Below are 23692 nucleotides of genomic sequence, written 5' to 3' on the forward strand. Positions count from 1 at the left end.
GTAGTATAAATAGACCTTTCGTAATACACAGATTAATAATTAATTATTTAACTAATTCTAACAATTATCATTACAATGAAATTTAGTTTGTTTACGGAGAGAATAAATGAAGGTTTTCTCTCGTATACGTTCACCGATGACTACCGTCCTTATAACGGAGCGTACAGCATTTTACAATCTGTGAAATCTGTCAATAGGGAATAAAGTGTCACTGTGTCAAAGTCAATGTCAATGATGTCAATGTATGATTTTGGATGCGTTGTTGTTGTGATAGTTGGTTTTATTTCATTTATTCGTACATAATTGGTTCGCTATTAAGTAATATTGATTACACACAACGTGTTACTTGCTTGAGATGCTTGTGAAGTCCCTTCGTAATTTCGTTAGGGCTGCAGTACCAATCAGAGGATTCGTTATTAGGTGGACTAGCTGTGTCGGAAGTTGATATTGCTACAACTTGATACTGGGACCGAGGAGGCCGAGTGCCTCGCGCACCACCACCACGGTGAGTAGTGTCTTTTATATTGCAACAACAGCACAAGCCTGATTGACCTTACTGTAGGGCTAGATCTAAGTCTTCTATACTTGTACAGTTTGACATATAATTTGCCATGAACCATTTTTTAATTTAAATTTGTCTCATTCACAGCAGGACGTATTAGAAGGAAAAGCATATCTCCGAAATCCAGAGCCAAGTGCATTAAGAAGGTCATCAATTTGCCGTAGACTTCCAACATGCGAGTTATCAACCTGACAGATGAGGTTATTGACCGGTCAGATGAGATGTCAGATGTTGTGAAGCAAAATGTCGGTGGCCTACAGACAGCACATGTAGTGGAGGTGATTGACAAGCAACAGGTACAGTACATAGAGTTGAGAAACATAGTGTCACTATACAAAATTAAGTTCCTAAGCGGCATCAACAGAACGAGGCGTTGAGAAATTCTACATTGAGAGTGCTTACTGTGCAGTATATCCAATTTTATAAATTATACACCGATGGTTCAAAGTGTGTACAAGGTGTTGGAGCAGCTCTGTTTGATCCTCAGTGCAATGTTTCACTCATGTGGAAGCTGCATGATGACGCGTGCGTTATGCGAGCTGAACTTGTAGCTATTAAAGAAGCCTTGTGTTATGCAAAGAATCTAGCTGACAATGCTCCAATTGTAATATTATCTGACTCAAAGAGTGCACTTCAACACCTTAATCGTTGTGTTTATGGACAAAGAGGCATGCCTGTCGCATATGAAGCTCTCCAGTTGATTCATGAGTTTATTTGTGATGAAAAGGTTGTCAAAATACAGTGGGTTCCTTCCCACGTAGGGTTGGCAGGAAACGAGGCAGTAGATAAGCTTGCCAAAACCGCTGTAATGGATGGCTCTGTAATAGATTCTATACCATATTCGAGTGAAGTAATTCCCAGAATTAAAAAAAGATGTTTACAAAAATGGGAATACCATTTCGGAGAACAAGCTTTATCAAGGGGTGTAGGAATCTGGTACAGAACAATCAAAGCTATAGGCCCTTGTTGTGGATACCCTAGTTTGATTCTGCCAACCTTGCTAGAAAAGTGTTAGTCTCGGCTTTCCGAGTCCGGTCCGGACACATTCCTACGAACAAGTTTCTGTGTATGATGGGTGTTAAACCGTCACCACTGTGTCTAGACTGCCAGATGACTGATGATGTGACTCACGTGTTGTTGGAGTGCGTCCGGAAATCGGACTTGAGAAAAAGATTTTTTGGTAGTTTGGGCTCCATGCACAATGGACAGATCAATTGTTGGTTGGCAGAGCCTTTATCTGACAAAGCAATCAGTGTATACTACTTTATTGATCTCTCCCTCGAGTAGGGAACTATGTAAGCACCCATGAGGCTGACATGTTCACCTAGAGCCTCAATAAAAATTAGATAAAAAAAAATAAAAAAATTAAGTACCATTCGAATAGTGACGTTCCATTTTTCAAAAGTTGAATTTTCAAGGACAAATCATTTTGTACAGTGACACTATGTTTCTGAAGGAAAGAGTACCAAACATTCTCTTCTCATTAATCAAAAGTCTGCTCCTCTAACACCTCTTCTTCTTCCTCGCGATATCCCGGTATTTTGCCACGGCTCATGGGAGCCTGGGGTCCGCTTAATAACTAATCCCAGGAATTTACATAGACAATAGTTTTTACGAAAGCTTTACACCTCAAATTCCATCTTGGTAAAATTAGAAAAACAAAAAATGGAAGAAATTTAGGGGATTCTTTACTACGTAGTATTTCCGAACCTAATTTGAAGTAAAAGTCACGTCAACATTTCATTGCAAGTTTGAGAAAAATATATTACTTGCAGTTTGAATCAATCCCAAGCCACCCGGAGGCAGATGAGACGGACGACGCGCCGTGGTGGATGCGCGGGGGCGGGGGGCAGGCGGGGGCGGCGCGCGGCCCCGCCACCGCCGGGGGGCAACCACGCCCCACCACCATACAAGGTAATATTCATAGAGTACATTAAAAAAAAAAAGTTCCATGTTTTTTCCTGAATTTGTACCGCAAAAGATATGACAAAATCTTCCGTGGTCGCGCTGTATACACTCCGAGTCGTAATTAGATTTCAAAAATTTTTGCCACTGCAATAATTTGTTTGTAAAATAGTAAATTCCTTTTTATAAATAAACACGCTAAGATAATTTATTTATCGGTAATTTTACTCCTACGATTTAAAAAAGTAGTTTTATTTACTTATTTTTACATAAATACAAGACGCGCTAGTAAAAAGTGGCAACATCGTCTTACTTTTTTTGGAATCCAATTAAGATTTTCAGTTTAGCACACACGGCCAGAGGCAGAGGATCCTGTTCCATCCACCCGCCTTCAGCTCGCCACAAGTCGCTCCGCGTTGACTCGACCGATAGCTCTGGTAAAACCCGCGGGCGATGGGATCGTCACATGCCTATCCCTACGCATTTTTATGAATTATTATTATTACCTATGCCATTTTTTGTGGCCAACGTTTCATATAGAACGTTCTGCCACCGGGACATCCGATTAAAATCCGGAGCCAACATGCGACAAGTGGAAACGAGCTCTCACTGGCGTGTTTCGTTACAGAGCCTGAGCACGCGGGGGCTCGTGCGGGCCACACCGGGCGCGCGCACGCCTGCGCCGCGTGCGGGAAACGGTTCAAGCTACGAACAAGTTATAACCGACACCTCCGCCTTCATACTGGAACAAAACCTTACGCCTGCGCCACGTGTGACGCGGCGTTCGTACGAAGCGACCATTTAAAGGCACACCGACGGACCCACACCGACGAGCGACCGTACTCTTGCGCGACGTGTAAAAAACGCTTTAGCTGCTGGACCACATTAAACAGGCACCGACGGAGTCACGCCGGTGTGAAGCGGTACAGTTGCAGTACTTGTAACAAGCCGTTTATAAGACTGCCGAGTTTAGTCAGGCACGAACGGAGTCACGCCGACGACCGCCCGTACAACTACGCCTGTCATATGTGTACGATAAAGTTTGCGGCGCTCTCCAGTTTACAAAACCATTTACGACGACATCGGGAGGGTGATCGTGTACTCGAGTGCAAAATATGTGGCAGACGGTTCGAAGAATCTAGTAGTTTAGAGGAGCATGAAGAAACACACAAAATTGAAAAGGCGTACTCTTGCGGGATATGTTACGAGGGGTTTGACTGTTTGAACGATTTTCAAAATCACGCACGAATACACATGTAATTAATGGAACGATGCCGATGCCGACAAATTATTATACCTACACCTATAGTAATAAGGTCGCTAGTGGGATGTGAATACACTGATAAAGGCACACTAATGAATCCTCATGAAAAAGTGAATATATTGTAAAATGTATTAGAGTGGTAAGGGTCAAACGAACCGAAAGCCGCTCCCATGCAATTGGAAGTTACTCTCTCATTTTAATACTTATCGGTTCATAAGTTCTCTTACAAAGGTTTTGGCAGATAAAATGTAATGCAAAGGTTTTAATAAAATAACGTAGCCATGATTTGAAAGCTTGTTTAATACACATAAAAATGGAATATAATTAGTTTAAAATTGTGACTTTTTATTTAATTATTGTTTACCTTGTGGTGATCGTTAGCCGCGGCTGGATTGTGACAAATTATCCTTTTTAAAAGGGAGTAAAACTTAGTGTCACATTCATAAAATATTTACAATAGTTTATTTGTATGAACCTACTTTATTATAACATTGTTTTATCACCAGCCTTTAGTTCTCCGATAAGTCTGTCCTTCAGCTAACACCTGCCCTTCAAACTTAGGGTAAATTATTGTAGTACATACATAGTTGATTTAAACACAAATCAACTACGTACTACAATAATTTAACAGAGATGTTTAGTCTGTGTTAATAAGGTTTCCAGAGATGGAAATAAATCACTGGCGTGATAAATGTATATTTAATTCAATTATACAGAGTGCGTTAGGTTTTTCTATTAAGTTTGTTATATACGTTTCTAAAAATGTGAAGGATTTATGAGTAACTGTGTTTCTCGTGTATCTGCGCGTGCCTCTTGAGGTAGCTGGACGATATGAACCCTTTCTCGCACACGGCGCACTCGCACGGCCTCTCCCCCGTGTGGACCCGCTCATGTTTCTTCAAAGTCGCCACCTGCGTGAACTCCCTGTTGCATAGCTTGCACGAGTATGGTTTTTCTCCAGTATGTAATCTCATGTGTACTTGAAGGTGGTGCGAGTTCGAAAACCTTTTATGGCAGGTGGCGCAAGAGTACGGTTTTTCGCCCGTGTGCCTGAATTTGTGCTTCTTCAGATACGTCGGACTAATGAACCGTTTGTTGCAAAGATGGCACCCGTAGGGTTTCTCGCCAGTGTGTGTTCTCATGTGTATACTTAACATACACGGTTTGCGAAATTGTTTCTCGCATATCATGCAGGAGTGCGCCGCGCGCCGCCGCCCCGCGCCGCGTATCGCCCACGCCTCTCGCGCGCCGCCCAGAGGGAGCTCATCCTCTGAAACAACACACGAACGAGTTGCTAAGTAGTACACAACACGATGTTAAACGTTAATAAATCATCAGGTGTACGGGTCGTACAACGGCCAAAACTTACTAACTGCAATAAATAATTAAATAAATTCAACCTTGAAATATAACTAAGTAAACGGATTATATCGCGTATAATGAATTTATGATTAATCCCTACGTTTCGATCACTTTAACATCGTTCTCGGTCAATGGATGACTGCGTCCAGTCTGCGGCCTAAAGGACATGGTTGAAACACCATTTCGAGTCTTACCGATACTGAATTTTGCCATTCTCCTGTAGCAAGTCGTCGACAGTGACAGCTGTCTGACACTCCCTTTATTGTCATTATAAGAAATGTTATACCAGTATGTCAAGTATAAAAGTTATATAGGTGACAAATAATAGGCGTGCGGTCAGTATATCGTTTATTGCAAGACTGGTTCTACCCTCCATATCTATACATATACCTAATATGTACCAACACCTCCACCCTTATTCGCTACTAACTAACTTAACCTCGTAAGGCCCAAGCTATTTTTAGGACGTTTATCATATCTACCCAACGGCCTAATTTTAGGTACTTATACTAGCGGCCCAGACCTTCTACTTGCTATAAAATCTGAAATTGGCATATTTTTAGCTGAAGTCTTATTAAGTACTGTAAATGTAAGTATTATGAATAAAATTAATTTAAAATTACTCGAAAAAAAAATGTCCTATTTTTAGGTCACTGGGATTATATTTTGTGAATATTTGTTATTTTATCTAGTCACTACATTTGCAATAAACCAATGAAATAGCTGTGAATCATTAAATAAAAACGAACATACATATTTCATAATTATTTTTATTTATGTATATGTAGGTAGTACATTAGTTGTACAATAAATCTAAACTTATGTATTCTAAACATCAACAAAAAGTACTTTCTTTTAAAATATTATCACATCAGCCTCAACTTTGTTTAACAATTGCACTTTAGTCTTTATTAAGGATGAGATCAAGTTTCTCACATTACTTATATAAACAATTAAACATCATAAAAAATAGTTTTTCCTGTAACATTACTATAGTATAGTCTCAAATTTGCTTAGATAAATATAATACTTTTTGGTATTTATCAACAATGAGATCAGTGTTCTTACATTTTTTTATCTTATCCTACAAATGAAATATCAAAATAAACATTTTCTTTCAAAATAAAGTTACAAAACTCCTAGAAAAAAACAAAATTTATGATAAAACAATTACATTGTACTAATGCAATAACATTCCATCGACCTAATTTTAGGACATCGAAATTTGCTCGCATCTCCTGCTCGAAATAAATCATAACGGAAAAAAATTTTTAGTGATCGTCATAATACAAAGCTTAAATAAGTATTTTTAATTAAATTTAGGTTAAAATAATTTAAGATTCTGGTGAAAAAAACGGATTTACTTACAACGTTTTCGCGAGGACGCCATCTTCCCAACATCCGCGTGCCAAAAGACTGTCATTTGATTGTCAAACGTCAAACTGACAGGTAATCATAATAACTGCGTTCAGTTCCGCCATATTTAAGAAATAAAGGTTTCTTTACACGCAAAGATTTAGGATCGGTACATGTCAGAAGTGAATGACCTAATTTTAGGACTCTGGGCCGCTAATTGATAAATTAATATAGTTGCTTGGGCCGGAAGGACTACATTTCTCAGTCCTAAAAATAGGACGTTGGGCCTTACGAGGTTAATACTATTTGGTTCTAAATTCTAAACAGCGGTGAATCGTGGCCGTTAACAATAATACAGCTGTGTACGAGTGACCTTATCTAACGCACACACCGGTGAAAATTGATTTACAAGTTCTTTAAGATTTAGCTATCATATTTGAATGTGTTTATTTTAGGAATACAGTGATATCTTAATATTGATGGCTAAGTACTCAGGGTAAGCGTGCGAATATTCGGCCTGTTAATTACTTACTTTAATTTACTCTGTGATTATTCCGTCTATTACGATAAACCATAAATTTAGATAAAAGGGATAACAAGTAGGTAGTGTTGAACACTCGGACGCTTACATTACCTTATGCAGCTAACAATTAATTTAATACAATCATACAGTATAGAAGGTAGGTGATACTTAATTCTAAAAATATTCCTCAAATCCGAAACGTATAGGAGGTTTAGGTACCCTTTTAGGTGGACACATATTATCACCCATATCGGTTACAACCTGGGGCTGGTCCACGGCGGCAGCCTGCGGGGAAGCATCTTTAGTCGCAGCCTCGCTCGCGCTAGCTCTAATCGGCTCCGCTGGTCGTTCCTCTGATTCCAGCTCGCATCTATCTACTTGCGGAACAATTAATGAGCTATTTCTACGCTGGACGGATGATCTAGGCGGTGTACGTACTTCCTCGGTTACCCTTGGGACCCTACGCCTTAGTTGGTCGATGTGTCTATGTACCTCGGTTCCCTTATCACACAATACTTTATAGTCTGTATTACCTAGAATGTCTGAGACCTTTCCCGGGACCCAGCGATCGGAAGAGCGGTAGTCGCGGCACCACACTTCGTCGCCGCGTGCGAATTCGCGCCCTCGCATCCCTCGTTCCGCGTTGTCATGCCCTTGACGTTTGTTTACACGGTCTAAACGATCTGGTTTTAAATTATCTAAGCGCATACGTAAATTTCTTCCCTGTAAGATTCTGGCCGGACTTTCACCAGTAGTGTAATGCTCGGTATTTCTATATGATAATAAAAATCTGTTTAAAGCCGTATCTATATCTACTTTTTGTTTAATAGCTTTTCGAATTGCCCGTTTGCAAATTTTAACACTATTTTCTGCGGCACCGTTGGACGCCGGGTGGTAAGGCGCTGAAAATAAATGCTCAATTTTATTTCTTGCCAAAAAAGCTTCAAAATCCGCACTAGTAAAAGGAGGGCCATTATCTGTAACTACTTGTTTTGGTAGGCCAAATCTCGCCCACATTGGCCTTAACTCTGAAATAACTGCCCCTGCGTTCGTTGATTTCATACGAATGGCCTCAATCCACTTAGAACCGGCATCTACCACAATGAAATAAGTATTCCCTAATATGGGCCCTAAAAAATCACAATGTAATCTTGCCCATGGGCGATTGGGCCATGGCCAGGGGCTCGGTGCGTGGCCGGGCGGCGCGCTTGCCACGCTGGCGCACACCTCGCAGCCGCCGCAGGCCGCCTCCACGGCCTCGTCCACTCCCGGCCACCACACGTAGCTCCGTGCTAACGCCTTTGTTTTAACAACACCCATGTGTGTGTCGTGCAGCTCTTTCATTACCTTGGATTGACAAGATATCGGGATAACTACTCTGTGTCCCCACATGACACAACCTAGTTCGATATATATCTCTTTCCGTCTATTAAAATATGGCTTAAGCTCTTTTATATCTACGTCGGTAGGCCACCCATCCACGACGTAACTCAAAACTCTGCTAAGAATCGGGTCTGAAGCTGTTTCCCTTTTTAGTACCTTATAGTCTAATAAAAGGGCTTCAGATGCGAAATGTAAGTACGTCTGCTCTGGCAACACTTCTTCAGAGGCGATTGAGTTATCCTTGTGAGAATCTATTAAACGCGATAGTGCATCCGCGGTATTTTTATCGGTATTTACATATTCTATGTTAAAGTCATAAGCTGATAACTTAATCGCCCACCTCTGAAGCCGACTTGCAGCCGTAGTCGGTATTCCAACATTTGGTCCAAAAATGCTTACTAGAGGTTTATGATCCGTGCGAAGAATGAATTTTCTACCAAATAAATACTGATGGAACTTATCTGTGGCAAAAACGATGGCTAAAGCCTCCTTGTGAATTTGACTGTAATGCATTTCTGCGGGGGTAAGTGCGCGTGACGCGTAGGCGACGGCGCGCTCGGAGCCATCAGGAGCGCGTTGGGCCAGTACCGCCCCAAGGCCACGTGATGACGCGTCACAAGTTACCACACTAACCCGTGACATGTCAAAATGAACCAATACCTCCGCTCCACAAAGATCTTTTTTTACCTGAAGGAATGCCTCATTCTGCTCCCTCCCCCAATGATAATGTTTGCCTTTTTTTAATAAGCTATACAGTGGTGTTAATCGGGATGCTAAGTTTTTTACAAATTTCCCGTAAAAATTGATCATACCTAACAAAGATTTTAATTGATGGTTATTCTGGGGTGGGGGCATGTCGATGATAGGTTTAATTTTATCCGGATTTACCCTTAAACCTTCCTTGTCGAGAACAAAACCTAAGTACTCAACTTTCTTAGTCAAGAAGTCACATTTACTTTTTTTAATTTTTAACCCATTTGACTCTAATATACTTAGCACCTGCTCGATCGTTTGAAGGTGACTACCTATGTCTTTACTTTTAATTAAGATATCATCATAAAAAATTATTACATCCGGTACCCCTTTAAATAAATCTTCCATAAACTTTTGAAAGATTCCTGGGCTAGACGCCAGCCCATAAACTAAGCGAGTGTATTTAAATAGTCCCTTATGTGTATTTATCACCGTGTACTCCGTGGACGCCTCATCTAGGACTAGTTGATTATAAGCTTGTGACAAGTCTAATTTAGTGAAATACTTATATCCGCTTAGCGTGCTAAAAAGGTCATCGACCTTGGGAACCGGGTACCTATCGACCAATAAGTTAGGATTAAGGGTCACCTTATAGTCCGCACACAGCCGTATTCCGCCGTCCGCCTTACGAGCAATCACCAGAGGAGTGGCCCAGTCGGAGCGGCTGACGGGCCGGATGACGCCCGCTTCAAGCATGGCGTCAAGCTCGGCGTCAACGCGCGGCCGCAGCGCAAACGGCACCGGCCGTGCGCGGCAGAACACCGGGCCCCCGCCCGGGCGTACATGCAGCCGCACCGTGCCGCCCGTGTACCGCCCCAGGGTGCCGTCAAACAATGACTCATGCCTGGAAAGGATTTCATTAAGGTTATTAGATTTATTTACTTTTTCTGTGTCTATATTACAAATCTTAGAAGCAGGAACATCTATACCTAACTCCGAAAGCCATTGTCGACCTAAAAGAGTCGTGACACCGTCGTCCATGACATACAAATCTAATCTTTTTGTAATTCCTTTGTACCTAACTAGGACTCGCAAATAACCCTCCGGTTGAATCACAGCTTTATTGTATAGCGTTAAATTTAAACGACATGGCCGTAACGGTAAATCACTGAAATGTTTATGATAAGTATCTAGTGTAATACATGATAAGGCGGCCCCGGTGTCAATTTCCATATTTAGCAACTGATTTTCAACAAACATTGTGATACATACCGGTTTATATTTGCTTAACGACATTTGGTACATAGGTTCGTTGTCATCATCCGAATCACAACTATTGTCCAGCGCCGACGTATATCCGCCGTTAACGCTCGCCGCGTCAGCTGATGCCCGGTGCGCGTGCACCCAATAGTTGTTTGTGCCTCGGCGGCCCGAGCGCCCTCCGCGCCCGCGCCCGCGCCCGCTGCCGCCTCTCCCAGCTGATCGGTTACCGCGTGCTCCGTTACCGTTATAGATCACGCCGTCTCCGCGTGATTGTGACTGGCTGCCCGCCGTTTCCGTCACTCCGAATCTTGCATTTTTCTCAGGGCACATCCTTCTTAAGTGGCCTAAGTTTTTGCACATACTACACTCAAAGTTTTTATATTTACAGCCTTCCGTTTTATGCCCAATCTCCCCGCACGCCATACATTTATGGTTCGCTTCTAGTTTATGTACACCCGTGATAACCTTAGCGTCACGATCTACGGCGACTGCATTCTTTTCTGCCGCCTCCAGCGTCGTAGCCAAGCTGACCGCCCTCGAGTAGCCAATTCCGTCCTCCGCAAACAATCTTTGCCGCGTCGACTCACTGACAATGCCACAAACAAGTTGGTCGCGAAGATTATCTTCTAACGAGGTACCAAAATCGCATGTTTTTGCCAACTTCTTCAGTTCAGCCACATACTCAGCTACACTCTCTCCCTCTGCCTGGCGCCGCTGTCGAAATCTGTAGCGTTCGGCCAAGATGGAGGGCTTCGGTTGCAAGTGATCCTTTAGCAGCTTCACCGCGTTAGTGAAGGTCAAAGATGAAGGTTGTTTGGGGCTTGCTAACGTAGATAACAATTGATATGCATCTTCTCCCATTACGGCGATTAATGTTGGCAACTTCACTTCATCCTTAATATCGTTCGCGAGGAAATACATTTCTAACCTCTCACAGTACATAGTCCAATTTCCAGCTTTCACGTCAAACTCGGGTATTTTGCCGACGCCCATTGTTTTTTAACAACTATTTAGATTTAGTTATCACTCGTCCACAGAATAATACTTGATTTTAGCACGTATTGACTAAAATAACGGTAAAACCCAGGCCTCGTTCGCCAGTGACAAATAATAGGCGTGCGGTCAGTATATCGTTTATTGCAAGACTGGTTCTACCCTCCATATCTATACATATACCTAATATGTACCAATAGGTAATCGTTATGCGGAGTTAGTGAGGTCAGCCTATAGTAGTGTGTGTGTGTGTGTGTGGACTCACCGTGGAGCGGCTCCAGCGTGATCTCTAAACGGAACTGCCGCTGCTCCTCGGGCTCCGCCTTCACACGCGCAGCCGCCGGCTCCTGTGTGCGTGTGTGTGTGTGTGTGTGTGTGTGTGTGTGTGTGTGTGTGTGTGTGTGTGTGTGTGTGGACTCACCGTGGAGCGGCTCCAGCGTGATCTCTAAACGGAACTGCCGCTGCTCCTCGGGCTCCGCCTTCACACGCGCAGCCGCCGGCTTCTCCTTAACACACGTAAATACCAGTATTATATTATAGGACAATTTTACACTGATTGACATAGTCCCACAGTAAGCTCAATATAAAGTTTTCAATTCTCAAAAATACAAAGAAGATACGTAAAAAAATAACAGAGGTCGGAAAGGGTGTGCTATTTGCCTTGTAATATGACGTAATAAAGCTGGAAGTGTTTTGGAGTTGTACCTAGAAATGTATCGAAATAATTTATTTATACATTACACATAGTTGTGTTGTGCTCTCATATTTAGGATACCTTCAAATAGTGTTTCAATGTTGTATGTATTTGCAAGATATTAGTGCATCATGGCACATATACAATTCTGATGATAGATATGAGGTGGATATTAGGCATATCATTAATGTAATCTTGTGATGCTATACTTACATTTACAGTATCCTTCAAAGTGACAGTATGCTTGACAGAGACGGCGTCTGTCTTCATGTGGGAGGGCTCCGGTCTCGCCTGTCCCGTCTCCGGTCTCGCCTGTCCCGTCTCCGGTCTCGCCTGTCCCGTCTCCGGTCTCGCCTGTCCCGTCTCCGGTCTCTCTTGTCCCGTCTCCGGTCTCGCTTGTCCCGTCTCCGGTCTCGCTTGTCCCGTCTCCGGTCTCGCCCGTCCCGTCTCCGGCCTGCAGTCGGCAGTCTCCGGCGGCTCGTCCTCCGGCTCCAACCACTCTGGCTCCTTGTTCCACTCTGCTTCCTCCATGGTATGCGCTGGATAAAGACCTTGGCATGTGATATCACAAGTAACTTTTTAGATGGGTACTTACAATTTTTTTTATTGTATAAGAAAATGAAGACTCTTTTTATCACAGTAAATATGTAGACATCTTAATATTAATTTATACTATAATTTTTTTACACACTCAATTAAATTATAGTGCCAATTTTACAGGAATTTTAGACTATTTTATATTAATAGTCACGCTCATTAAAAACACAAGCAACCAAATTCAAATTGGACTTAAGTGTTTAAAAAAATATTTTTGAAATACCATTTTTAGAAGTTGAGGGATCCATCTCCATTCTCTCATTATTGAGGAGCATTTTATCACTGTTGGTTTGTTTGTTCGTGGCAACTTTCGTTTCATCACCATGGTGAGGAACTTGTTCTAAATGATTTTCAGTTTGAATGGATTCAATGTCACTTGGAGGTACATGTGAGCTCTGTTCTGTTGGATCGCATCCAAATAATGCTCGATATGGAGTTCTGCCGATACTCCAGTGAACTGCTGCATTCTTGTGATACTGAACAAAGTGACATCCGAGAGACCAGTTAGTGGACCGGTTGTCTCGCATCCACGTGTACAGCAGGTCCTCCACATTGCGGGTGTCGGGTGGCGGGTCGGCACTGCCCGGTGTCTGCGGGTGCCTCGCTCCTCCTTGCAGTATTCTGCAGTCCGGCCAGATTTTCAGGACTTCCTCAACAACTTTGGCAATAAATTCCTGGCCGTTATCGCTTTGTAACACAAAAGGAGCTCCAAAAGTCAGGAAAATTTTTACTAATTCCAAAGCAAGTTCAGTTGGCAGGTTAGTCTGCAGGGGTCGCAGCTGAATGAACCTTGTGCCATGATCTTGGTACATTAATAACCATTTGAAATCTCCATCAGGTGCTGACCGAAGATCAATCACATCGACCCACCCTCGGCTGTTAAAATCTTTGGGAATGGTAGGTTGCAATGAAGCTTGCTCGGGCACTGTGCCTTTTTTGGGCAAATTTCGTTTCACTTCACATGTTGGGCACAAGGCAACAAATATTTCTATTGCCTTTTTCTGGATATAAAATCTGTTCTTAATGTTGCGCAGCATCTTGTCACAGGCACCATGGCCTATTTCCTGATGTATTTCAAATAACAAGTCAAAATATTGTTCCATAGGAATCACTCGAACCGTAGCATCTTCAGGCGCTTTCTTTTTCAAAATAAGGTAAGTTTGGCTTCCTATGTGCGTGACATCGTATTTGGTGGACCAGTAATAGTGCGCGGAGGTCCGCCGAGCGCCGGCAGCCGCGGCCGCCTCACCGGTCTGGATGTGCCGGACGACCTCCGCGAGCCGGTCGCGCGTCCACGGCTTCTTCACCGTTCCTGTCTGCTCCTTGTACAAATTACCGAGTTGCACGTAAAATGTTTCCTTGAACTCATTGTTCCCATTTTTAATACTGATATTGATATCACATTCTTGTGCCGCAGTTGAGGTCTGCGTCGCCATTTTGCTTGAGTTGAGAATGTTGCAGCGGCGTAAGTATCATGCGCCTTATTGTAGGTATTCTAGGTATTCCGGCTGCGCGGCACCTTGCTCAGCCGCTTTGACAAACAATTCTTCTTGGGTAAGACTAATTAGAACCGGGCTAAGCTTCATTTAATGGTTTTACTATAATAAAATTATGGCTGCGATTTAAAGCAAGCGCACAATTCAATGAGAACTTGAGGAGCAAATGTGAACAATTAGGTACAATTATACAAAAAATAAATACACTGCACACTGGACTGACACTGACAGCGACATTGGCATGAACTCAATGACGTATTGAACTGGAGACTCCTACGTTCCGATACACGCACTATTTCAATATACTACGCAAGTTTATTAAGATTCAAATAATTAAATGGCGATATTGGAGCGTTCTAAATTAAAAAAAGTGCCCCCAAAGGTGAATACTGGAGGCACAAATTGGTATTCTTGCGTCCGCACCTCCATTTGATCGGTCGGTGGTCAACTGGTCATATTCGGCGATTGAAATCAGCGAGCCAAATTGGCGTTTGCGTATTTGAGCACGCAAAACTTTGTTTACTTAATTTAAAATAAATATCTCATAAAAATTAGTGTAAGTATTATATTTTCTCGTTTCCCCTCGCAGCTCCTTTAGGATTGAATACCCTGTGTAATAACCTTATTAGTCATTGTAATTTTATGGTATTTCAAGTTTTGAAAGAAACTTCATGTAATTAAATATCATTTATTACTAAAACAGATCAAGTGAAAACGCTTATAACATTAATATAAGTTTTTTCTACACTCATAGCTATTGATTTAGTGAGAGTTGATCACGATGATTCAGTTAAACTATAACATCAGGTCAGGCATAAGGTAAATGTTCCAGTACTTGATACTATACTACTTCAATAGTTACCATTTGCCATAATGTACATACTTACTATTGAGAAAGCAACAGGAAACAACTTCCAGGTTCAGGTTTATAACATGAACTGCCTCGTACACTTCCGATTCTACTTTTATCTCTAACATGGTAAACCTCGAGGACGTCACCAATTTGGTTGAGTATGAATAAGTGTATGTATTTTCAATGTCGTAGCTCACCTAGCTGTACTAAACACTTGCTCACAAAACTCGCACGAGTACGCGGCTTCTCTCAGTTCTCTCCCGTATGAGTCCTTTGTGTTTTTTCTTTACAGTACTCGATCTCGCAAATTATTTTTTACATACACCGCATTTGTATGGCTCTTCCCCAGTATGCATTTGTTGATTATAACAGTAACTTGTTGTGTAAACTTTGGATATATCTCACAGCTAAAAGGCTACTCCCCAGTGTGTATAGGCTTGTGGTTCTTGAAATAGGTCCATTGTGCAAGCTTGTTTTGGTACGTGTCGCAAGGATATGGTTCCTCCCCACTGTTGTGAAAACTCCTTTTTACACACTTCGAACTTGTACGGTCTTTCACCAGTTTGTGTCGTCCACAGACATGTTCTTATCCCTGAATGAATTCGTTCATGTTTGTTTAATAGCCTATTTAGTTACCTTACCTATGTAAACTCCTTTTGACACGTTATGCACTGCTTGTACGGTCTCTCTCCATTATGAATTCTTAAATTTCTCTTTAAATCGTACGATGTGACGAATTGGTTCCATATGTCATGAATATGGGTAGACTCCTTCAAGTTTCGTAGAGCCTAGTTGTGTCTGACCTTAAAATATTGTTATATTCGTGTAGGTAACGTTATCTTCATGGCCAATATTGTAATATAACTTTATTTTAATGATGTTTTACTGGTTTCCATATAAGTACTTAATAATCAATTAGGTAACGAAATAATAACGTTATAAATCCGAAAGCAGTTACTTTTTGAATGTCAACAATAATAATCCGATTTATAATATCGGCGCCCGTTTTTTTTTCAAACTTTAATTTTGAATCAAATCGATTAGAAGTTTTAACAGTATCAAATCACAAAAACGCAAAGATTTTGATAACTCGATTAGTATCCTCGATGAGCGTTGCCTACAGTGGCCTAAAACGTTTTGATGTACGAAGCGGCAGCGGTGAGTGCCTTTCATAACGTTATTTACATCGCTATCTTAAAAATAATACAACGTTACGGGTTTCGTTTCGTTATGATCGTAACGTTATGTATGAATTAATATAGATACGTTTAAAACTATGAAATATAACGCTATGACAGCGATTTTGCATAATGTTATAAAGGTTTATGGAGTTTTGTAAACTTCCTGTAGATGGCTCTCCATTTGAAGTGCCTCAAACCCTTGTGAGTTCTTAAATGTCTCTTAAAATCGTTTAAGTCGTCGAACCGCCAGTCGCACCACTCGCAGGCGAAGGGTTTCTCACCGGTGTGCATGTTAGTCATATGTTGCTTGTAAGTGGTTAAACACTTGAAGGTTCTAGTGCACATGAGGCACGAGTAACTGGTCGCTTCTGTGTGTTCGCGCGCCAGCTTGTCGGAGCGCGCTCGGTCCTTGCGCAGGACGACCAACTCTGAAAACAAATACAGATATAAGGTCTAAAGCAGGCATGTTGCGGATGCCGATTTTTTGACATCCGCGGATGCGGATGCGGATTTTTAAAGGCTCACATCCGCGGATGCGGATGTCAGGTTAGGTACATAAAAAACGTCAAATATTACATTATAGTAATTTTTATTTCAAAAAACCGGCCAAGTGCGAGTCGAACTCGCGTTCCAAGGGTTCCGTACATTAAGTCCCACTCACGCTTGACTGCTCATTTCTAATAGCTTTTTTGGCTAATGACTAAATCACCTAGCAGTCTAGCACTTATACGCCGATGCTAAGACGTTCCTGTACCGACTTGTTCCACATCCGCATCCGCATTAAACTCCGCATCGATTTTATGCGGATGCGGATGCAGATGCGGATATTGAAAATAATGCGGAAGTTCCGCGGTTGCGGATGCGGATATTCGCAACATCCCTGGTCTAAAGTAAGCGCGCTAAACACGGCGTATTCCGTACATTGACATACCATTTCCTATTTCCATCGCACGCGTATAGTTATATTGCTGCCGCTCCCGCCGACGATGCCGGCGGGCAATGCTATGCTGCGAGCGGGAGAGCAATCGAATTATGCGCGTCCAAAAGAGCTAGGAAAAGGGTCAGTGTACAGAATAGGGTATTTGACAATTCTTTACGAATGGTATCAGTCGATCAGGTTTGTTTTGAGGATCAAATGTCTGTATGGGAGCCATTGTCTTAAAGCAATACAAAAGTCACAAATGATGGTCGAAGTCTGGCACCCGCACTTTACTGACGAAACGCTTCGTAGAAAATGGCAATACATCGTGACGTCATCATGTAACGTAGAAGCCGTTTCAATGTATGGAAAACGAGGAAATTGCGGATTTTGTGAAATATATATGTTGCGTTTATGTATGTGGTTGCTATACAATATTTTTTTAAATAGAATGTAAGGAATCGAATGAGGTACGTAATTCTTTTTCCTATTTGGAAGTAAATTTTTTTTTTTTTGTGAACTTTAATGCCTTGTATTTTTTTATTATTCCCATATATTGTTTAAATTTTCAATGTATTGTGATAAATTGCTCATTTTCTATCTATTTAACTAGATTAGTTATAAAATTCAAGATGTGTCAAATACCCTATTATTGGTTAGCGTTTTTACTTTAGTCACCAGTAAGAAGAAGAACATATCCGGGTCCACACCCAGGGTCGGTTGGGGTTATTTTATGAGATGTCTTGACTCACCCTGCTCTAGATCCGCCTCCTGTGCAGTCTCTTTTTCGCATGTGTCTGCTGTCTCACTCCCACACGGATCTGCCGTCTCGTTTCCACGAGGACCTGCCATCCCGCTCCCACCAGCTTCACCTGTAATATTTGTTAAATTATGTACATATTTGAATTTCTATTGAACCTCACTTTAATGCTATTATCAGTTAATCAATCTAAATTTGCTAAGAGCCACTTGCACCACTCCACTTACCCAGAGTTAATCGGTTAAACCTGGAGTTACAATGGTTACCGGTACAATATGACACTGGGTTACCGGTTTAACCAGTTAACCCCGGGTTAATGTTGAAGAGAATTGTGCAAGTGGCGCTTACATGGTTATCAGATGGTCCATTTGCGTAGTCAGTAGTGACCCTGCCTATGAAGCGGATGGTCCCGGGTTTGAATCCTGGTAATGGCATTTATTTGTTTTGTTCTACATATATATGAAAGTATGCATTTATCTATAAGTATAAGTAGGTATGTATGTATATTGCCACCTCTCTCTCTCTCTCTCTCTTTAGCCCTTTTCTACCCTTCGGGTGTAGGCCTCCTTCATTCTTCGCCATTCGTCCCGGTTCTGTGCAACCTGGAGCCATCTCATCCCCGCAGCCCTTTTGATGTTGTCTTCCCAACGCATATTGGGTCTACTTGGAGGACGTTCTTCCCCCCATATATTGCCGCCTAGTACCCATAATACAACCTTTACTTACTGTGGGTCTAATAATTTATGATAATAGCTAAGGAGGAGACGTAAAGCTAATTGCTATGAATAAACATTGAACAACACACTCACTGTCATCCGTAAAGTCCACATGCTGCGCCGCTCCCCCTCCACCCAACTTGCTTGTATCCCCCGATCCTGGCTCCTTCTTCACAACCTCCCGCAGCTTACTGTCTTCTTGCTTCACATTGACATCCCGCGGGTCAGCGACCTCCTGCCGCGAGTAAACAGCATGCAGTGCGACTGGTTCCAGCTTCACACCGGCCTCCGGAGTCATGTCGGCACACATGTTTCCCTCTGGAATCGGGGCTGACTCTGTCACTGTTCAGATGGAATAATCAGAAGAAAAATAAGTGAAATTTAACATTCAAACCAACTGAATTAGGTACAGTTTCATTTGTGACTGAGATTATCAACCAATACGGAGGGAATCAAATTATATGTTTATATAGGGTGCCATGAGTGAGGATCAATTCTATGAAAAGTTTATATTTTTACAACATGATGTATGTTCAGGTACATTAGAATTCACAGACATCTGTACAAGCTAAAATACCAAAAATATATTTACCCATGTTTAAGAAACGGACAATATTATGGTCATATAAATATAACAACAATATCGTAATAAGTCTAAAGAGGAGCGTGTGTGAATGAACTGCATAGGGTAAGGAGTTACCGTGTATGTCCGAGGGGCGGGCGGGCCGCGCCCCGTCCCATGAGGGCTCCGTCTTCATGAACACGGCCTCCATGCTGACCCGGTTGTGACCGTATTGACGAAGCAAGACACCAACTACACTATCGAGATGTATAGTATAAAATACAAGCCGATATCAACGGTGGAATACACAGTTACACCTATGTACAGGTAATTTATTGATGGTTAAAAAACTAATAGATGAAAATGTAATAAGGATTAAACACAATGGAAGTCGGAAAATAACTATAACAATAAACAATCCGCAGAATCAATACGATTGGCAAATGGCAGTGAGGTGAGGGCAGATGAAAATGTCATTTTCAGTGTGACCAACTAAAAGCTATAATACACGGGCGTACCGTACCGAGACCTTGGTATTGTCCGAGGCCATTGACATAGATATCTAGGGATTGGCTTTACGGGCAATAAAAATGAGGCATGACAGAGGGCCTACCGCGAACCACGTTCGACGTGTTGCCTCCCTGTCGCACTTGTAAATTCGTACGTAAGTGTGACAGGGAGGCAACACGTCGAACGTGGTTCGCGGTAGGCCCTCAGGGCCCAGTACAGCGGTGTGAAACCGCTACAACGTGATTGGTTGATGAGTTCGCATCACGCGCGCGATTGGTTGACGAGTTCGCATTACGAGCGCTATTGGTCGCAACTAGTTTCGTTAGACTGCACGATTGGCTGGAATTCGTGAGTAACACCGCTGAACTAGTACGATTTTTAGTGCCCCATTAGCCCGTCCTTAGATATTATACGTCAATGTCCGAGGCCTGTTCGGTTGAGTGGAAGGTGATTCGCTGTACGTCCGTTAAGTACACACTACAGTTGCGTACTTCCACGATGTGTAGTAACGTTGGTGCTGTGAGCGTGCTGGCGCTGCTGGTGCTGAGCGCGGCGCGGGCCGGGGTTGGTGATGAAGACTACTATGACTATTACGAGGATGCGCCCCTCCGGTGCGCGGGGGACCATCCACCACCGAAGATGACTATCCAGGAAGTCATTAGAGGCGAGGGTTATTACGTGGCATCCTACGCAGAAAACATTGTAATACATTGTTCCGGAGAGGATATACGCAATATCCAAATGAAAGTAAACGGCCGACCAATACAAGCTGTTACTATTAATAAAACTACCATCCAACTGCAGGTGGACAAACCAGACCTCGGTTACTTTAAATACATCTGCACTGCACAGACAGAAGAACAGCCTGCGAAGACTCCTTGACTGTTGAGGTGATACCCGCGATGTCCGTCCACTCGCTGAAAGAGCTACGATTTTGTATGATTCCATGTACATAAGTATATTTTCTAAATCAAATTTCTATTACACCTTATGTGTATAATTGCATGAATTCTATAGTAATTTAAATTGTATTTTTTCCCTTATTTTCTCGTAATGCATGTTAATTATAAGATGTAATTATTTTTGAAAAGATGTGTGCCGCCGAGTTTGTTGCCGGTCCCATATTGGGATACCCTCCTGCAATTGAGGGGGGATTTAAATCTTCTCGGGGCAGAGGTGTAGGGTTGGAGCCGGTCTACCTAGCTTTATTTGACGTTCATAAGCGCATTGTAATTATGCCTACTTGAATAAACTATCTTTTATCTTATCTTATCTTATCTCGCCGAGGGTCTTGTACAAACTACACGAATACTACTTTGTGCCTCTCGGCGAGGAATACAAGGTGCTCTGCAACGGGCACGTCGCTGCTTCTCTCCAGATTAAAGATGTTGGTGGTAACGAGCTTCCAACAGACGTTATTAACGGTACGACGTTGGTGTACACGAAACGGGCGGGCCGCGGTAAATATTGGTGCCGGGGTAACGGTACAACGGCGGACGGTGAACAAGAATACGTGTGGAATTGGATAAAGGTTACAGTGGACTACTACCCGCAGGGTGAACATTTCCGGTGCGTTATACATGACTGGTACATACTGGAGTGTACGTGGCGGTATCAGACTGACAGGTTTACGTTTAGCCTGTTTTATACAGATCACGACGACAACAATAAAGGAGCGACACTGCTATGTGACACTGTGCCAAATGAGCTGAATATCACGTGTAAGAAAAATATCCAAGAAAAAGGCCATAACACGTTTACTTTGAACCAAAATATTTCGTTATTACTTATGACTTGCTATAAAAAAATTCTGTTATAATGAAACATGTAATGTAAATACTAACTCGATTATAAAAATACCCACGGTTTCGTGGTTAGAAGTCCAACAAACAAGTTCACACGAGGCCGTCCTGAGGTGGGGCAGGGCGCATGTGTGGATACCGTCCGCGTCGGGCTGGCCCTACCGTGTTTGCAGTAAGTACTTGTGTGTACAAAGTGGAGGTCCGGCTGCCGGCCTTCAGAGATGAATGGCGACAGGCGGATACGGAGTCTGTGATGCGCTGTGATAATGAGGGTTGGTGCGATTTCGCGCTACCCCTCCCGTACCCGGACACCGAGTATGAGGTGCGGGTTTACCAAAGACATAAGGATGCGACAGACGACAGGGTGTGGTCGGACCCTAGTAAGTCTATACTCGTGCGCACGGAGCGCAGAGCGGCGTGCGCGTGCGACGCGGCGCTCCACACACCAGCAGGGCCGACTGCCTCCAGTGAAAGGCGTCCGTGTGAAGCTTGCACATTTACTGAACATACTATAAATGAGAGCTTGAGGTTAAAAACTAAAATCAAATCCTTGAAGGAAAAACTTGCTAAAACCAAAGAGATTGCCGAAATATTATCGAAGACAAAACAAATGACAGATAGACTGAAGACTTTAAGATAAAACATCAACACTTGTGTTTTGTAAAATTCCGTAGCAATACAAAACATTTTTTTTTATAAATGTAAATTACTCACCTACTTAATTTATCACCACTCGTTGCGAACCCCCTACTTTTCGCACTTGTATCGTAATGTTATATGATATAATATAAGGTTTAATTCTTGACATGAATATTACTGTAAGTACCTATGTGTAGAATCTATTGTAACGAGTTATAATGGTTTTCTTTTATGATTGTTTTGAATTAAATAAAGGTAAATAAAGGAAAATAATTGGCGCCAATCTCATCTAGCGTCCACACGTACACAATTTAATCACCAATTTGCATTCCATAGATACTAACTTCGAAAATTGGCATTTTTGTGTCCGCACCTGCTGATTTGATCGGGGAATCAAATTGGCGTTTGCATCCGCACGGCCTGATTCGATCGGACAATTTCATCAGATTGGCGAAGAATTGTCTCGTCTGGACTCCACTTAATTGATATTGATATTAAGGCCCAATTCGCACGAGAGCTTTTTCAACGCGCGTTAAAAAAGCGTTTGAATGACAAATGGATACATGAGTATTTATTCACATGATAGCGGTGGCGCTATTTACCGAACGTTGTTGGATTTTCGACTTTAAGCGTTGGTCGTTAAATCGAATTTAGCGTGAGGACGAATCAAGCGCTTTTTTAACGCGCGTTGAAAAAGCGCTCGTTAGTAGGAGGCCTAAGATTTCCTTTGCACATACATACGTAATTAATAAATATAGTTGATCAAACCAAATTTGTCAGTAAATAAGACCAAAAATAACTATACTCATCCTTTTCTTTTGGGTGCTAGTACTAGTTAGTGTAAGACAAAGATAGTATGATTCTTTCTGTCTATGTTTGAAATAAGACTGTCCTTTGACAAACTATAAATAAAATGATATCATTTAAATATTAATATACTAGGTCAACCAAATCTTGTCAGTAAATAGGAACAAAAAAAACTATACTCATCCTTTTCTTTTGGGTGCTAGTACTAGTGTAAGACAAAGATAGTATGATTCACTCTATGTTTGAAATCAAACAGACCTTTGACACACTATAAGTACTAGAGTCAGACCAAGAAAAGTCTGCAGCGGATTTGATAGCCCACGCAGTGCAAGTGTTATTTACACGTCATCATTTCATAGAAGTTTGACGTTTAAAATAACACTGGCACTGCGAGGGCTGTCAAATCCGCTGCAGACTTTTCTTGGTCTGACTCTAACAGCTGGTCAACCAAATCTTGTCAGTAAAAAAAAGGCGCGAAATTCAAATTTTCTATGGGACGATATCCCTTCGCGCCTACATTTTTCAAATTTGCCGCCTTTTTCTACTGTCAAGATCTGGTTGACCAAGTATATATTATAAGTAAAGACCGCAGATCTATGAAATCTCGACTCCACACTCGCGTTCACGGCTTCGTGCACGAGTGTGGACGGGCCATAGATTGTGATGGTCGTTGAGATTTTGTAATTTGAGCTGGTCACACTGAAAACGTCACTCATGTGTCAATGTCAATTAATGCATAGTGAGGTTATGTTGCTGTTGTGTGTTATCATTATCACGTATCGTTATTGTTACTACTTGCATTTTATTCAGTTGATTATTACTTTAATTTCATCCTTTAATTCCATCTTTGTA

The 23692-nt window shown here is 42.0% G+C and overlaps 5 protein-coding genes across 5 annotated transcripts; 1 reads left to right on the top strand and 4 right to left on the bottom strand.

Moving 5' to 3' along the window:
- Window positions 1-735: 735 nt before the first annotated feature.
- On the top strand, window positions 736-3727 carry LOC134660375 (oocyte zinc finger protein XlCOF19-like). Its single transcript, XM_063516106.1, has 3 exons — window positions 736-858; window positions 2338-2476; window positions 3096-3727. Exons 1-3 carry the CDS (start codon window positions 736-738, stop codon window positions 3725-3727), a joined length of 894 nt encoding a protein of 297 aa, XP_063372176.1.
- A 722-nt stretch (window positions 3728-4449) lies between these two features.
- On the bottom strand, window positions 4450-9804 carry LOC134660376 (zinc finger protein 771-like). Its single transcript, XM_063516108.1, has 4 exons — window positions 9541-9804; window positions 8128-8319; window positions 7218-7380; window positions 4450-5001 (listed from the first exon to the last, which is right to left on the bottom strand). Exons 1-4 carry the CDS (start codon window positions 9802-9804, stop codon window positions 4505-4507), a joined length of 1116 nt encoding a protein of 371 aa, XP_063372178.1. The 3' UTR covers window positions 4450-4504.
- Window positions 9805-9865: 61 nt separating this feature from the next.
- LOC134660450 (uncharacterized) lies at window positions 9866-11326 on the bottom strand. Its single transcript, XM_063516194.1, has 2 exons — window positions 10321-11326; window positions 9866-9952 (listed from the first exon to the last, which is right to left on the bottom strand). The coding sequence occupies exons 1-2, from the start codon at window positions 11302-11304 to the stop codon at window positions 9947-9949; spliced, it is 990 nt and encodes a 329-aa protein (XP_063372264.1). The 5' UTR covers window positions 11305-11326; the 3' UTR covers window positions 9866-9946.
- Window positions 11327-12888: 1562 nt separating this feature from the next.
- LOC134660377 (KRAB-A domain-containing protein 2-like) lies at window positions 12889-14031 on the bottom strand (the record flags this gene model as incomplete). The annotated part of the gene is made up of 1 exon (XM_063516109.1): window positions 12889-14031. A coding segment is annotated over exon 1 (1143 nt), but the record flags the coding sequence as incomplete, so codon positions are not given.
- A 2124-nt stretch (window positions 14032-16155) lies between these two features.
- On the bottom strand, window positions 16156-19293 carry LOC134660378 (transcription factor Ovo-like 2). The gene is made up of 4 exons (XM_063516110.1): window positions 19221-19293; window positions 18614-18862; window positions 17797-17916; window positions 16156-16553 (listed from the first exon to the last, which is right to left on the bottom strand). The coding sequence occupies exons 1-4, from the start codon at window positions 19291-19293 to the stop codon at window positions 16258-16260; spliced, it is 738 nt and encodes a 245-aa protein (XP_063372180.1). The 3' UTR covers window positions 16156-16257.
- Window positions 19294-23692: the final 4399 nt, after the last annotated feature.

Source organism: Cydia amplana, chromosome 27, assembly GCF_948474715.1.
Source record: "Cydia amplana chromosome 27, ilCydAmpl1.1, whole genome shotgun sequence".
Classification (NCBI taxonomy): Eukaryota; Metazoa; Arthropoda; class Insecta; order Lepidoptera; family Tortricidae; genus Cydia; species Cydia amplana.

Bases quoted from the DNA above. Each gene is read 5' to 3' on its own strand.
- LOC134660376 (XM_063516108.1), bottom strand. From the start codon at position 9,804: ATGCTTGAAGCGGGCGTCATCCGGCCCGTCAGCCGCTCCGACTGGGCC. The intron at 8,320-9,540 runs GTGATAAATACA...TGTCAATCCAAG, and splicing joins AGGCGTCCACGGAGTACACG to GTAATGAAAGAGCTGCACGA. The intron at 7,381-8,127 runs GCAAGATTACAT...TCATCCGTCCAG, and splicing joins CATGGCCCAATCGCCCATGG to CGTAGAAATAGCTCATTAAT.
- LOC134660375 (XM_063516106.1), top strand. From the start codon at position 736: ATGCGAGTTATCAACCTGACAGATGAGGTTATTGACCGGTCAGATGAG. The intron at 859-2,337 runs GTACAGTACATA...TATTACTTGCAG, and splicing joins AGGTGATTGACAAGCAACAG to TTTGAATCAATCCCAAGCCA. The intron at 2,477-3,095 runs GTAATATTCATA...GTTTCGTTACAG, and splicing joins ACGCCCCACCACCATACAAG to AGCCTGAGCACGCGGGGGCT.
- LOC134660450 (XM_063516194.1), bottom strand. From the start codon at position 11,304: ATGGGCGTCGGCAAAATACCCGAGTTTGACGTGAAAGCTGGAAATTGG.
- LOC134660378 (XM_063516110.1), bottom strand. From the start codon at position 19,293: ATGGAGGCCGTGTTCATGAAGACGGAGCCCTCATGGGACGGGGCGCGG. The intron at 18,863-19,220 runs GTAACTCCTTAC...CCATCTGAACAG, and splicing joins CCGCCCCTCGGACATACACG to TGACAGAGTCAGCCCCGATT. The intron at 16,554-17,796 runs GTGAGTCAAGAC...ATTTGTTTTCAG, and splicing joins GGAGGCGGATCTAGAGCAGG to AGTTGGTCGTCCTGCGCAAG.